General features: G+C 39.4%; 1 protein-coding gene across 1 annotated transcript; it reads left to right on the top strand.

Annotated features, from left to right (window-relative positions):
* The first annotated feature begins 10,379 nt into the window (after window positions 1-10,379).
* LOC113155621 (salivary glue protein Sgs-3-like) lies at window positions 10,380-12,854 on the top strand. Its single transcript, XM_026350349.2, has 2 exons — window positions 10,380-10,507; window positions 12,136-12,854. Exons 1-2 carry the CDS (start codon window positions 10,456-10,458, stop codon window positions 12,819-12,821), a joined length of 738 nt encoding a protein of 245 aa, XP_026206134.2. The 5' UTR covers window positions 10,380-10,455; the 3' UTR covers window positions 12,822-12,854.
* The last annotated feature ends 1,984 nt before the right edge of the window (window positions 12,855-14,838 follow it).

The raw sequence follows: 14,838 nt of genomic DNA, 5'->3' as shown, positions 1-14,838 counted from the left end.
CACCTTAGCTATACAGTAATTCCTTTAATTCTGTGTCTTTGTTGTAACATATTTTACTCATGATGATGAAATCACTGAATGTTTTAATTATTTCTAATTAAATTATTATTGTTGTTAATTTTCAACATGTATCTACCTCAAAACACAGAAGGCAAAAAGAAACATGGTAACAACAATAGATGACGTTTGAGACAAATAAGAGGTCAATGAAGTAGCCAGAACTGAAGAAATATGCACCATACAGCGATGGAAAAGCCACACCGAGCAAAGGGGTGGAGCAGGTGGGGGGTTTTCTTCTTAGAGCTCTGATATGATTTGGTCCTCTCAGCTCACCCCACCTCACCTCACATTAAAACCTCGCCCACATCTGCACGCTGAGCAGACTCACGATTTTCAAAAACCTGCTGAAAACTATTCAGCTAATTTCTCCACACTTATTTCTTAAAGTGTGACACTTGCTCCTCATGAAACTGAAACAATTCTTCTTGTAGCACATAACTTTTTGTTTTGTCAGGTTTTGCTCCTTGGTTTGGATATTTTGTCTTGTATCTCACTCGTGTGTTGCTTTAGATAAAATCTTTTTTCCAAATGACTGGAGGTACATTTAAATGTTTTACAGTATTCACAGTTGTAATTAATTACACTAATTAAACATGTGTAGTAATGCTCATCAAGCGAGGGCTTACCTTCAGATGTACAATTCAATTCAATTTTATTTGTAGAGCGCTTTTTACAATTGACATTGTCACAAAGCAGCTTTACACAACCAAAGAACAGTACATGAACAGTGAATGTGTATAAATCATAATAATCAGATTTTCCCTGATGAGCAAGCCGAGGGCTAAAAGCTTGAACAAAAAAACAAAAAGCTACAAAAAGTAATTTGGCCATAAAGAGCTGCATGTATCTGTCTGGGGCAAAAAGAGGCATAATACAACCATTCATATGACTCTCCTCCTCTTCTGCTCCCTCTCGCCCACCTCCTCTGTTTCCTCTTTATCACTATTTGCTTTTGAGTGATATCACTTCTCAAACAAAATTCTCTCTGCTGTAATGTGATGTATTAGCCAATTACTAATAAAATACTTTATTGTGCATGTGAACACCAAAAAGTCAGAAGTTAAAGTACACAGAAACACTAAGAAACAAAGTGCAGACGCTGTTCATACAGCTGTCTGTCCACCCCTTCAGGAATGTCTATAGAAACAGAGACCTGCAACCTACAAACATCAGACGTTCAACCTCATGTTTGAAAAAGTTTCCAGTAAAGAAAACATCTAAATTTCGTAGTGGCATGTTCCCACCACAATTATGTTGTGTAGGAATCTGTCTGCGCATGCCTCAACAACAACACACAATCTGTGACTAATAACAGCAGAGATTACCCTGAAACCTGATCATTTGAGGAAAATGTGGGTGTATTCATTCAGTTGAACAATACCTTCACTTACTACTGTTTCTCCTTCACTTTCTGACCACTCAGATCCTTGGACAGACCACCCAATGAGTCACCTTTTATAAAAAGGATTGTTTCTGAACAACCCATCATCATCATTTGACCACAGAATAGACGTGGCATCGATCACACAGTAAGACATGAACAGTTAGCAGCTGAAACAAGCAATCGAACCATATAAAGAGTTAAAGACATCATATGGGGCTCATGTTTGGTCAAAGCACTCAGTGGATGTGCACCACCCCTTTCCTACCGTCTGCTCCAGGGACACCACCAACAACTCTTAAATTTCACATAGTTTATGGTTGCATGAATGCCCAGCTGTCTTCGAGGGATACGAGTCATCATAACACAGAAGGTGTTATGGAAATAAATACAATTTCTAGTCTTTTAAGGAGTTTTTATTTCGGTGCAATAGCAATAGGATGCACACACACAAAAATTGTTGATGTTGTATAAAATTGTTGGGCAAAACATGCCCTCTCTTTGTTGGTAATGCCGCTGGCAAGAGGTGCACAAGTGTGCTATATAGATAGATAGATAGATAGATAGATAGATAGATAGATAGATAGATAGATACTTTATTGATCCCCAAGGGGAAATTTTGGTGTTGCAGCAGCCATTACACACAAAAACATTGAACATTAAGTAACATGATCTACACAACAATACACGAGACACAGTACAAGAATAACACACAGAATAGACAGTAATACCAACAAAACACACAGTAGGACTTGAATGTAAAGTGACTAAGTTACACATCAGCGTGGACACTGACTCTCTGTCAGGGAGTCATTGTACAGGCTGATGGCTGTTGGCACAAATGACGTCCTGAACCGTTCCTTGTCACAGCAGAGCTGGAGAAGTCTCTGGCTAAAACTGCTCCGCTGTTTGATAAGCAGGCTGTGGAGAGGATGTGAGCTGTTCTCCAAGATGCTCAGCAGTTTGTGCAGCATCCTCCTCTATATATGAGCCACATGCAGTGGGCCAACAGCAAGAATGACCAGTACATGTTTTGTATGCAAACTAGCTAGCCAGTTACCAGTAACATGCGTAAAAACAAATTTATTTGGTGATTCCGGATGAACACGGACACAGAGATTAGTGCTTCAGATATACCATGAACCATGCTGAGGTCTGTCAGAACGGAGCGCCCCAAGAGTGAACGCTGCCTAAAAGGATCTTTTACGGGGAAAATGGCGAACATTTACTCATCAATAGTAAATTTAGTTTCAAGTTGTCACAATCATAACTAACCTTAATTATAGTAATTTAGCTGCATTAACAACAAACAAACACATTCATTCATTCATTAAAATCTCAATTCTCATTGGCACCATGCAGCTATAGTGCACCACAGGTCACACTATGAAAGCTTTGCTACAGACACACACAGCTCACCCTTAATGTCAGGATCTGCAGTGCAAATCCTGAAGAGGAAGAAAAAAGCAAATATCACTGCAGGTTTGACTGTAACAGGTCTGATAGCCATTGTTGAAAAGATAGACCAGCAGGTTCCATCCCCTTATGTACAACGTGGAAGGGAGGAGGAGACTTAATGACTGGGATGGGCTGATATCATAACCATGCATGCAGTTTTTTCATTCCTCCCAGTGCTAATTACAAAAACCCCTTACTTATGAGTTTTTTTTTTGGTGCTGCTTACTAATAGGTAATTATACCCTTACTGTCCTACGTTTATCTGACATAATAATTGTGTTTGCAGAGAAATTACTATTGCACAACAGTGAATGGCTCTTGTGCAAGTTAAAGCAAGACTGGTTTAAATATTTTACATTTAAAGTCATTTTAGTTTGAATGAATGGCTAAATATTTTTTTACTGAAAGATGGAAGAAAAAAGTATGAATTGTTTGTTATTTGATCTCCTAAATAAATGATATAAGAATTAAATGATGAGCAGCTTCTTTTAGAAATGTCTCTGTGGGGTTTGTCTATGCAGTTAAAACAGCAGCTGCCTGATCTCAAGATTGTTGTAAAAAAAAAACAGCTTTTAATTGTTTACAAACATCTGTTTTACTCTGAATTAAGAAGGGTGGAGGTGGGTGTTGTTCATGTGTTCATCCCTAAGTACACCAAAGCAAAGGATGATAACTTCAGATGTTTGGTGGCCTGTTGGTCTCTATAGGCTCATGAAATCCAACACTGTCTCTAAGTCCCCGAGGTTTTCCACATGTTTAGATGAAGGTAAAGCTCTTTCACATGCAGATGAAGTGAGGAGGTTTATCATTGGTGTTGTAAAATTTTGGTCACATTCACTATACTGTAAATTATTAATATAAATGGTACATGTACTGGCAACCCTGCTACCAGAACATTGAGAAATGTTCTTTAATTCAGTTTATGACATTATTACTGGAGAATACTGTAAATTTGAAAGCAGTAGGCAATTTAAGTAGTTTTAGGCATCCAATAGGCATGCCCCCTGCTATGACATGTAAGAGTCTGATGCAGTGGACAACAAGCATAAAGACTTGAAGGGCTCAGTTGTTCCTGTCTACAGATCTGCAGGTGAAGAAATCACAAAGCTGCTGCATCAAACTACTCTGAGGACACGATGGGTTTTACTTCTCTGAATAAAAATGTGCTTGATGTCATATCACCCAGTGGAACAATGAGGCACATATGTCTTCAGTATCTGATCTGTAAGTACAATCTGTTGTTTTCATTTCAGTGATTATATGTATTTTATGTATGTGTGCGATAGTGAAGGTAATATAAACAGGAACTGTAGTATAGAAAAGAAAGAAGAGGTTCCTTTTTATTCAGCGAATATGCTTCCTGATGTTGTCTGCTTTCAAAGACAGTACAGGGTATTTTCAAGGTAGTCAAGCTATATGCGATGTAATGGTAGCATAGAATAAACAAAAGGCGATCTGCAAGTGAGTGCAGCAGTCCAGACACAATGTCTTGTGTAAATACATTATGGACTAGCTGTGTGTATAGTTTAGATGCAATTCTTTGTCTTGGAGGGAAGTGGTTAAGTTAAGCAAGTGCTTGTTAAGCAAAACAACCATTAAACAAAATTTGAGGTAAGTTAACACATCATTTATTGGGCTCATATTATGCTTTTCATCTTCTGATGTTACATATATACTTCTGTGATGTTGGGTCTTCACTTAGTCAGACGTAAACATGTTTTTGTATGATGGCTGGTAGTGACACACGTAGGTTTCCGTCGGGGAAATCAGTTTTGTTTTCAAGAGTTCTGTTGATCTCTTGACGTCAAGAGTTGGTGTACATTTTTAACCTGCAACAACTAAAATCCCCAAAAAACAGCAGGTGCACCAGACCCACAGGCTAAATAACAAATATTTAAGCACCACACAAGTGTTAACCCTTACCTAACCCATTTAAGTGTTACCTGTTGTGTTTTTTTCAGTGTATTCCATCTTCAGTTGTCCTGAATGATGAAATTAAAACCTCAACTCTCATTTCTCTTTAGTTGTGACATCTCTGCTGGGCTTAACCACAAACCAAAGTAAGTAAACTTCTCCTTTCACAGGCTGAAACAACTGAATAGCTAAGATACAATTTAGTGTTGATGATAGAAAGACACAAATACCGACCTTTTTTTAATTAAAAAAGAAAAAGGTGTCTCTGGATTCATCCTGTGGTGTCAAAGTAGTAAATGTACATATAGCTTCCTGTAGCTGCCCTCATCAGGTTCAAAGCTCTAAAGTGGTCATCTCAACAGCACTGACCTACCTGACCTCCCTTATCTTGGTCTACAATTTCTCTCGCCCACTGCTCTCAGCAAGTGGCTGACGTCTTGTGGTCCCATCACCTCACCTCAAAAGATCCAAGGCAAAACCTTTCAGCTCTGTTGTTCCACAGAACAACAGAGAAACTACCCACGTGTGCACTATCAATTTTCAGTTCTGTGTCTCTTCAGTTCTCTTCAAATTTGGCGCAATTTAAAAAGAAAAAAAACACCTTAGATACAGAGATTAAAAGCTGCATTTCCTCATAATGTCGGTGATAATTCTCAGTCATCCACGAGAAGTTATTTAGAAGTTGAGTCATGGCAACTAGACTTCCTTCCTTCAAAATGTTTCAAGTCCTCCACCTCTGATGAGTGAGGGGGTGTTGATTTGCACTTGCAAGGCTTCCCCCACCCTGTCTCAAACCACATGTCCTCTTTGTCCAATATGTGAACTTCAAAGTCCTTGAACGATTGTCTTTTGTCCTTAAGTTGAAGGTACACAGCTGATTCAGGTCCTGAGGTGTTACTCCTCCTGTGTAGTGGCTGTTTAGTTTCTCCAAGGTACAGTTTAGAGCATTCTCCACTGCACTGGACCATATACACTATATATCTTGTGTTTTGGAGTTTGGTCTTTAGGGTGGACAAGTCTCTACACGGGTTAAGCACTACTTTATAGGGTTGGATGGGTTGTCAGAGGTGTGACTATTACATCTTGCACACCCTCTCCTTCTATTATTTCACCTAATGAGTGAGAAGTGAAACCAAACCTGGAGCAAATCAACTATCTTCAGACTGAATAAGCTACTTGGATAAGTAGTGCAACTTTTCGAACTAACAAGAAGGAAGTCCAGTTGACATGACTCAACTTTAAGATTTCCTCCTAATGTTCATTAGATATTGTGCATGTGCTGAAACTATCAGTAAAACTGAAAAAAAAAATACAACAAAATCCTGTCGTATTTGATGAAAAATCAGTCATTTGAGCTAAATTGACCCCAAATATGAGCGTTGACAGGTGGGACATCGTGTCCTTTAAGCTTTCTTTGGGTTCACCTTGATCATTTATCATTTTCTAAACCTCTCTCTTTTTCACACAGCTCATCTGACTGTGAGTCCCAGCAGATCTCAGCTGTTTGTTGGTGAGTTTGTCTCTCTGAGCTGTGAGGAGGACGACAGCTCTGCTGGATGGACACTGAGGAGGAACACAACCAGAGACACCAGAGCTGAGTGTGGAGATGAGTGGGGGGAACCAACTGGCTTTTCTTGTAACATCAGTCATATTGTCCGATTGGACAGTGGAGTTTACTGGTGTGAGTCCAGAGAGGGATCAACCAGTAGCATCATCAACATCACTGTCTCTGGTAAGATCAGACTGTGGAGTTAGTGTTGATGAGTCTGTGTGGAAATGGATGAAATGCTGTAGTTTGTCTCTGTGTTGAGGTGGATCAGTGATCCTGCAGAGTCCTGTCCTCCCTGTGATGGAGGGACATGATGTCACTCTGCACTGTCAAACAAAGAGCCCTCCCTCCAAGCTCCCAGCTGATTTCTATAAAGATGACTCCCTCATCAGGACTGAGCCTACAGGTCACATGACCATCCACCATGTTACCAAGTCTGATGAAGGCCTCTACAAGTGTCACATCAGCAGTCATGGAGAGTCTCCACCCAGCTGGATCTCTGTCACAGGTCAGTAGCTTAATTTTGATTTCAACACTTGTTTCATCCACATATATTCACCTGAACAGGTGGATTCTCGTAACAGGTAAATCTACAACCACAGCCCCACCAACCTCTGCAACCCTAAACCCATCTACAACCCTGGCCCCTACCTCAGCCCACCTCCACTCTGTGTTTACAACAGTCCTCCACCTGGTGGTGTTCTGTCTGTTCTTCATATCCATTCTCCTCATGGTGTCTTTATATCGACACAGACCCACAGGTAACACTGAATCAATCAATCAATCAATCAATCAATCAATCAATCAATCAATCCCAGTGGTCTCTAACAGAACTCTTTATATTATTTTCTGACTGTAGAAAATCACCTGCGTGTCTCCATGGTGATGACCTCGCCCATCCAGACTGAACAGGGATTGGATGATAACTGTGATGATGTGATCACAGATCATCACATCTAAACCAGCCTGTGGATTGATGTTCGTTTGTTGTGTTGTGTTTGTAAAACACCACTTCTTGTCAGAACCTGTTCCAGTGCCTCCTGCTGGTCATGTTATCTACATAAAATCAATATCAACATGAAATGTACGTATGTTAGCATGAATAAAGAAACTCACTTACAAACATTTACTGAAAATAACTCTCCATCTTGTTTTTTACATGATTACAAATTAGATGAAGGCTGATAGTTTGGTCTTTGTGGTTATGCACTAATCAAAATTGTAAAAACTGTTTCCAAGCACATTTCCCGTCACATAGAGTCATTCTGTGCACACTGGCCCCCTTCTCGATCGCCCACCATGGAAACAAACAGAGATAATGATGCAGTAAGAAAAGAAGAATGAAGTCAGGGAAAAAAAAAAGAAATTAAAAGGCAAAGTCAGTGAGCAAACAGTCAAATAGAAAGGTCAAGACTGTGCAGCAAAATGTTCCATTAATACAAGTCACAGTTCAACTATCAAATGCGCAAATGTATAGGGTGCATTATGATTATTGACGGAAAACATCGAGTCTGTACAGAAACTCTGGACCGAGCTCTTGTCAGCTGGACAGTAAGACAGTGGTCAAACGACGTCTGTGATTCGTCTGTGTCCCTGAACCATCACAGACGACCTCAGTTTGCTGCAGCATCCAATTCTAAGTTAGCTCAAGTTCATCAGTGGAAACACTGAAAATCTTTTCTTAGTATTTTAATCAGATAAATATTTAAGTGAAACCATTCCATATTTTACTTTAAAACAATGAACACTTCAAAGATTTACTCCAGATTTCCACCAAGTGAACCTAAATATCAAAGTTCTATTATGTAATACACTGTCTGTGTATTACTATAGAGATTATTGTAATTATACCTCCATCAAATGTAAACAGCAGTAATTTCTTCGTGTCACTTCAGTATTTCTAAAGCATCAAATCAGAATAAAAGTCGTCTTAAGGCACTATACAGTGTTTAAGACCTCACAAATATAACTGTATACAGAATTATATAGAAAACCCAACATCCCCACTGAGCAGCACCAGGAGACAGTGGAGAGGAAAAACTCCCTTTAGAGGAAGAAACTTCCGGCAGAACCAGACTCAGAGTGGGTGGCCATCTGCCTCGACCGGTTGGGTTGTGTAGAGAAAAAGAGAGAAAGAACAACCACAAGTGAAATACCGTACACGCCATGCCTGGTTATGTAATCTTTTCAGCATTAATCACCTACACTTATATAATTCATCTTTCATGTGTGCAACTAGTTAAACAGGGAAATCCAGCTTGTGTGAAGCTCTTTGTTCATGTTCACATAGTGAATCAAGCCAGAATGAAATGGAATTGCTCTCTGTGAATCACTGCTGGAGAGACAGGTTGAACAGAACGACCAATGTGAATCTGTCAGTTTCCTTTTCCTAGAAATGAGTCAACAAGTTCACAAACTCAGACTGAAGGCCAGCGAAACAACATTCAGTGAAGTTGATTAGAATAATAATAGGCTAAACAAAATAAATTATTAAAGTGTATTTTCTTTATGTTCTTTTTTTAAATTGTAGCTTTAAATTGGAAGATTATTGATGATGAAGATGTTGTCCATCAGAAGGCCATTCTTGTTCAGAATTACAAATAGAGTGATACTGAGAACCTTCCAAGACCGGACAAACTCATGTTTGAAACATGGAATTCATCCCCGACACCTACATAAACATGAATAAATATGCATTTGTCCTGTCGATCTTCTGATCCACATACGTATGTGAGCAGCTATTCTCCATCATGACCTACGTTAAAAATCAACACAGATGACAGCTACAGTCCTGAAAGTAAAGACAGTGACTTTGTACAGTTCCGATTTGCAGATGCTGTGTCAGAGGTTCAGGAGCAGGTAAAATAAATGTGTGAGCATATATTTATTTATTATTGTTTAGTGACAAAAAGCTATTTTTTAAATTCAGGTCAAGGCTCCGCAACACGCAAGTTCTGCTTTTTAGTTCATATGAAAGTGACCTTCAACTCGGCGGGTGTACAAAGTGTACAGGTAAAAAAACAACATTATCTTCATTTTAGATGTCAAAAAGTATTTGCGGCTCCCAGCGTTTTCTTTTCCGTGGAAACCGGGTCCAAATGACTTTTTGGGTGTTAAAGGTTGCTGACCCCTGCAATAACCTTTGCCCTGAGCACCTCTAGTAGTACACTAACTTAGAAGGCCAATTTCAACAATACTGAGAGATACTTCTATGACATTTGAACTAAATACAACACCAACACCCAGCAGCTCTGTAACACAGGCTGCAAGCCTTCGGTGATTCAGCCTGAAACGGCAAGTGTTGACATAACTTCAGTTTAATGTTAATCCACAGTCACATGCACTTAAGCTGCTGAAAAGATTCCACCTAATGTCTACTCTACTAATGAGAGCAGACACGGCTCCAGAAACGAGTCATGGTACCAAATACCTGAAACCGTGCGTTCTGCAGGCACTGATAGTGTTGCATCTATATCTATCAAACTGTTAATCACAACTTCATCCTTTCACGATACACCGGCATGTGCCTGTGGTTCACTAATAGTGGATGTGTGCATCAGTTTCACATTCTGTTCCAGTAAATAACAATAAACCTGCTACACAGGCCGTTCAGCATAATCGAAATTATTAGAATAAAGATGGACTTTCAGTTTGACAACATTCCAGACGAGACAATAGAAACAAATGAGCATTGTATTATTGGTATGTGAAAATCTTCAGTTGTGTGAATTCACCTTAATGTTAAGTGTAAGTTAATAAATAATGAGCTCAGTTAAAGCACAAACACAAAGTCAACTTGTGAAGTAGAAGTAGTGTCACAGTTAGTAAAAAAACAATGTGCCTCTGTCTGTTCTTAGACTGATAGGATGTAATGTGAAGGATTCTTATGGCACCATCCTGCACAAATCAAGTGGACTGACGTCACAAGGCTGTGGAACAGTGTGCTGACATCATGCAGAGCAGACACTGAAAGTTAGGACACGCCCGCTCTTAGAGCTTTCTATAAAAGCATCTGTCAGCAGCTTGTTCAACACCTGTAGTTTGTAAAGGTGAAAAACGACAGACCTACAGAGAACTACAGCACCTGTCCACCATGAAGAAGCTGTTTGTTTCGCTGATGCTCATCTGGGCGCTGTTCAGCACAGGTAACTCAACAACACAGTCTCATTGGATAGCAGCAGAACATTTACTAACTTAACTTAACTTAACTTAACTTAACTTAAGGTAACTCAACAACACAGTCTCATTGGATAGCAGCAGAACATTTACTAACTTAACTTAAGGTAACTCAACAACACAGTCTCATTCGATAGCAGCAGAACATTTACTAACTTAACTTAAGGTAACTCAACAACACAGTCTCATTCGATAGCAGCAGAATATTTACTAACTTAACTTAAGGTAACTCAACAACACAGTCTCATTCGATAGCAGCAGAATATTTACTAACTTAACTTAAGGTAACTCAACAACACAGTCTCATTCGATAGCAGCAGAACATTTACTAACTTAACTTAAGGTAACTCAACAACACAGTCTCATTCGATAGCAGCAGAACATTTACTAACTTAACTTAACTTAACTTAACTTAACTTAAGGTAACTCAACAACACAGTCTCATTGGATAGCAGCAGAACATTTACTAACATAACTTAAGGTAACTCAACAACACAGTCTCATTGGATAGCAGCAGAACATTTACTAACTTAACTTAACTTAACTTAACTTAACTTAAGGTAACTCAACAACACAGTCTCATTGGATAGCAGCAGAACATTTACTAACTTAACTTAAGGTAACTCAACAACACAGTCTCATTCGATAGCAGCAGAACATTTACTAACTTAACTTAAGGTAACTCAACAACACAGTCTCATTCGATAGCAGCAGAACATTTACTAACTTAACTTAAGGTAACTCAACAACACAGTCTCATTGGATAGCAGCAGAACATTTACTAACTTAACTTAAGGTAACTCAACAACACAGTCTCATTCGATAGCAGCAGAACATTTACTAACTTAACTTAAGGTAACTCAACAACACAGTCTCATTCGATAGCAGCAGAACATTTACTAACTTAACTTAAGGTAACTCAACAACACAGTCTCATTCGATAGCAGCAGAACATTTACTAACTTAACTTAAGGTAACTCAACAACACAGTCTCATTCGATAGCAGCAGAAAATTTACTAACTTAACTTAAGGTAACTCAACAACACAGTCTCATTGGATAGCAGCAGAATATTTACTAACTTAACTTAAGGTAACTCAACAACACAGTCTCATTGGATAGCAGCAGAACATTTACTAACTTAACTTAAGGTAACTCAACAACACAGTCTCATTCGATAGCAGCAGAACATTTACTAACTTAACTTAAGGTAACTCAACAACACAGTCTCATTGGATAGCAGCAGAACATTTACTAACTTAACTTAAGGTAACTCAACAACACAGTCTCATTCGATAGCAGCAGAACATTTACTAACTTAACTTAAGGTAACTCAACAACACAGTCTCATTGGATAGCAGCAGCACATTTACTAACTTAACTTAACTGATTTAACACCTGATAGATAAGAAAAGAAGGATTTCTCATGCAGTAAAGATGGAAACAGAAAATGAACTGACAGAACCACTATCTGGTTCTGATCTCTGTGAATGTCTTAAAATCTTCTGTTGAAAAAAATCTCACACTTTACTTATTTGATTTCATGTTTAAATTGTGATGTGATCGTCAATCGCTGACTGTTTTACTTTCTGCTGCAGCAACAGTTTTTGCCCAGATGACAACTAGGATCACTGCTCCACCAACAACGACCCCTATTACAACCACTTCTCCACCAACAACAAGGACCACTGCAACCACTCCTCCACCAGCAACAATCCCTACTACAACCACTCCTCCAACAACAACATTCCCTACTACAACCACTCCTCCAACAACAACAAGGCCCACTACAACCAGTCCTCCAACAACAACAATCCCTACTACAACCAGTCCTCCAACAACAACAAGGCCCACTACAACCAGTCCTCCAACAACAACATTCCCTACTACAACCAGTCCTCCAACAACAACATTCCCTACTACAACCACTCCTCCACCAACAACAATCCCTACTACAACCAGTCCTCCACCGACAACGAGGACCACTACTACAGCTACTCCTCCACCGCCAACAGCAGAATGTACACCACCACCAACTACCCCTCCAGAGACAACAACCCCTCCATTTGCTGACTGTTCAACAGTCCCCAACACATCAACAAACTTCTGGCCAGACAAAAACCAGCTGCTCCAACAACAGCAAGTGTTCTATCAACAACAACAACAACTGCTGCTCCAACAACAGCAACTGTTCTATCAACAACAACAACTGCTGCTCCAACAACAGCAAGCTTTGTACGAACAACAACTCCTGTTCCAACAACTGCTGCTCCAACAACCGTAACTGTCCACTCTAATGAGATTTTCTAAGCTTGTGTTGACAACCAGTAAAATCAGCATGTTTCCTCCTCTGTCATGATCTCTTTCTGACGTTCTGGTGTCTGTCTCTGAATAAAATGTACTGCTGTCCTGTAGTAAATGGTTTTGTTCTAGATCTTATCTTATGGCTTCTCTACTCTTTAATAAAATTGACCCGTGCACCTAAACTGAACTGCTGTACTGTGTTCTTTCTCTAACACTGCATCCCCACTTCAGGACTATTGTGTCCTGCTAACATGGACCACCAGTCCACCACCCACTTGTGCTGGCCTGGACCTTTACACCAGAGCTACCAGATCAGACACTGGAGCAACCACTGCTATGGAGACTGTGAATGAAAGTTACGTGGAGTGGTGTGCCATGTAACTAGAACGAAATAAACTGGCAAATGAAAGAGCACAAAGAAATGGTTTGTTATGAGCCATGTGACTTTTATATAATGGAGTAGCTTCCTACATGAAGACATTTAAATGTGAATAAGCTGAAACTCATTTACAAGCCCAAGAGTCCTTAGAGTTAATTGTTAGTTCTTCTAGGTATAATAATAAAACACAAAGGTCTTTAACACGTTGTCACAAAGAAAGATATTAGCCCAGATCAGTTTTCTTACCCTGTTTTTTATTATTAGAAAATAACTTTAGTCTCTTCTGTTGTGACTGTAGGAAGCAGCTGCATCTTTGCACTTTAAATGAGGGTGACTAAAACCAGAGACACTGTTCACATCATGAGTTTAACTCTGTGCTGTAATGGACAGACTCAGCTGACAGGTGACACAGCTGCTATAACTACACTGTTCAAAAAATAAAGGAACACTTTGACAACACATCTGATTTCAATGGGGGGAAATCCTGTTGGATATTTGTACTAATATGAACTGGGTGATGTGGTAGGAATGAAAAGACACCATATTGTTCGATGGTAATGACAATGATCAACCTACAGGGGCCTGAATTGAAAGTCACCCTGAAAACCAAAGTGGAAAAATGTTGCAGGAGTTAGTCCATTTACTGAAATTCATTCCAGCAACTCAAGATGGTCCTCAGTACTTCCTATGGCCCGCAGGTACATGTATTCATGACTGACAACGTCGGGACATGCTCCTAATGAGACGACGGATGGTGACCCTTTCCCATCGTCTGTTGGTTCAGTTAAAGTTCATTTTGCTAAATGAATGAGTTTAGTTTCGTTTTGTTGAGTCTTTTATGAGCTCTTGGATGTTTTGTCTTTCTGGGAAGATGAGGAGATTATTGATCACAATATCATATAAAGTATACCAACATATATAAAACGGCATCAGTCAGTGTCCAAAGTAACAAAGCACAGACCTCAACACCATGATTAGGATGTTCGATCTGCTCAGAGCTGCACACACTAAAAAGGGCTGAAGCAAACTTCCTGTGTATTTCCTGTCCCACCCCCCATTTCACTAAAGTGTGACATTGTCCTCAACTGTGCTCCTCTGAATATACACAGCGATAGTTCTTTATTCTGAACAAGTTTGGTTCTACCCAGAACCAGTGACGAGTCCATTAACAAAAGAAGACCTTCAGTTCAGTACATGTGTCTCTGCTCCTGTCAACATGTCCCACATCTGAAGCTCCTAGACTAATATCTTAGACAGATAAATAACATTACCTACTTGTTAAGTTTAGGACACTATGCATAACGAGTTCTTTAGTTTTGTAAAGTACTTACAGATGTGTTCAGTTTCTTTATTTCTTCATTTGATGTTGATGTCAATAGAAATAATTTACACTGTGGTTAAAGTGCATATTGTAGTTTGGTTGTGATGTACTATGTACAACCTGCTGTGAACAAGTGTGATTTGGGCCCAAGTCACTAATAAAATCCTTTTACCTGGAAGAACCCTCCTCCTCTGAGCTGTTGTCTTTGTTACTGATGATTGTAGTGGCACTGAAATCGTATCGTCTAGATCAAAATGGTCAGTGGGATCAACGTGGTACTGGTCTCACTGGAGTTCT

Source organism: Anabas testudineus, chromosome 18 (assembly GCF_900324465.2).
Source record: "Anabas testudineus chromosome 18, fAnaTes1.2, whole genome shotgun sequence".
NCBI lineage: Eukaryota > Metazoa > Chordata > Actinopteri > Anabantiformes > Anabantidae > Anabas > Anabas testudineus.
This window is presented reverse-complemented; position numbering and strand designations above follow the sequence as displayed.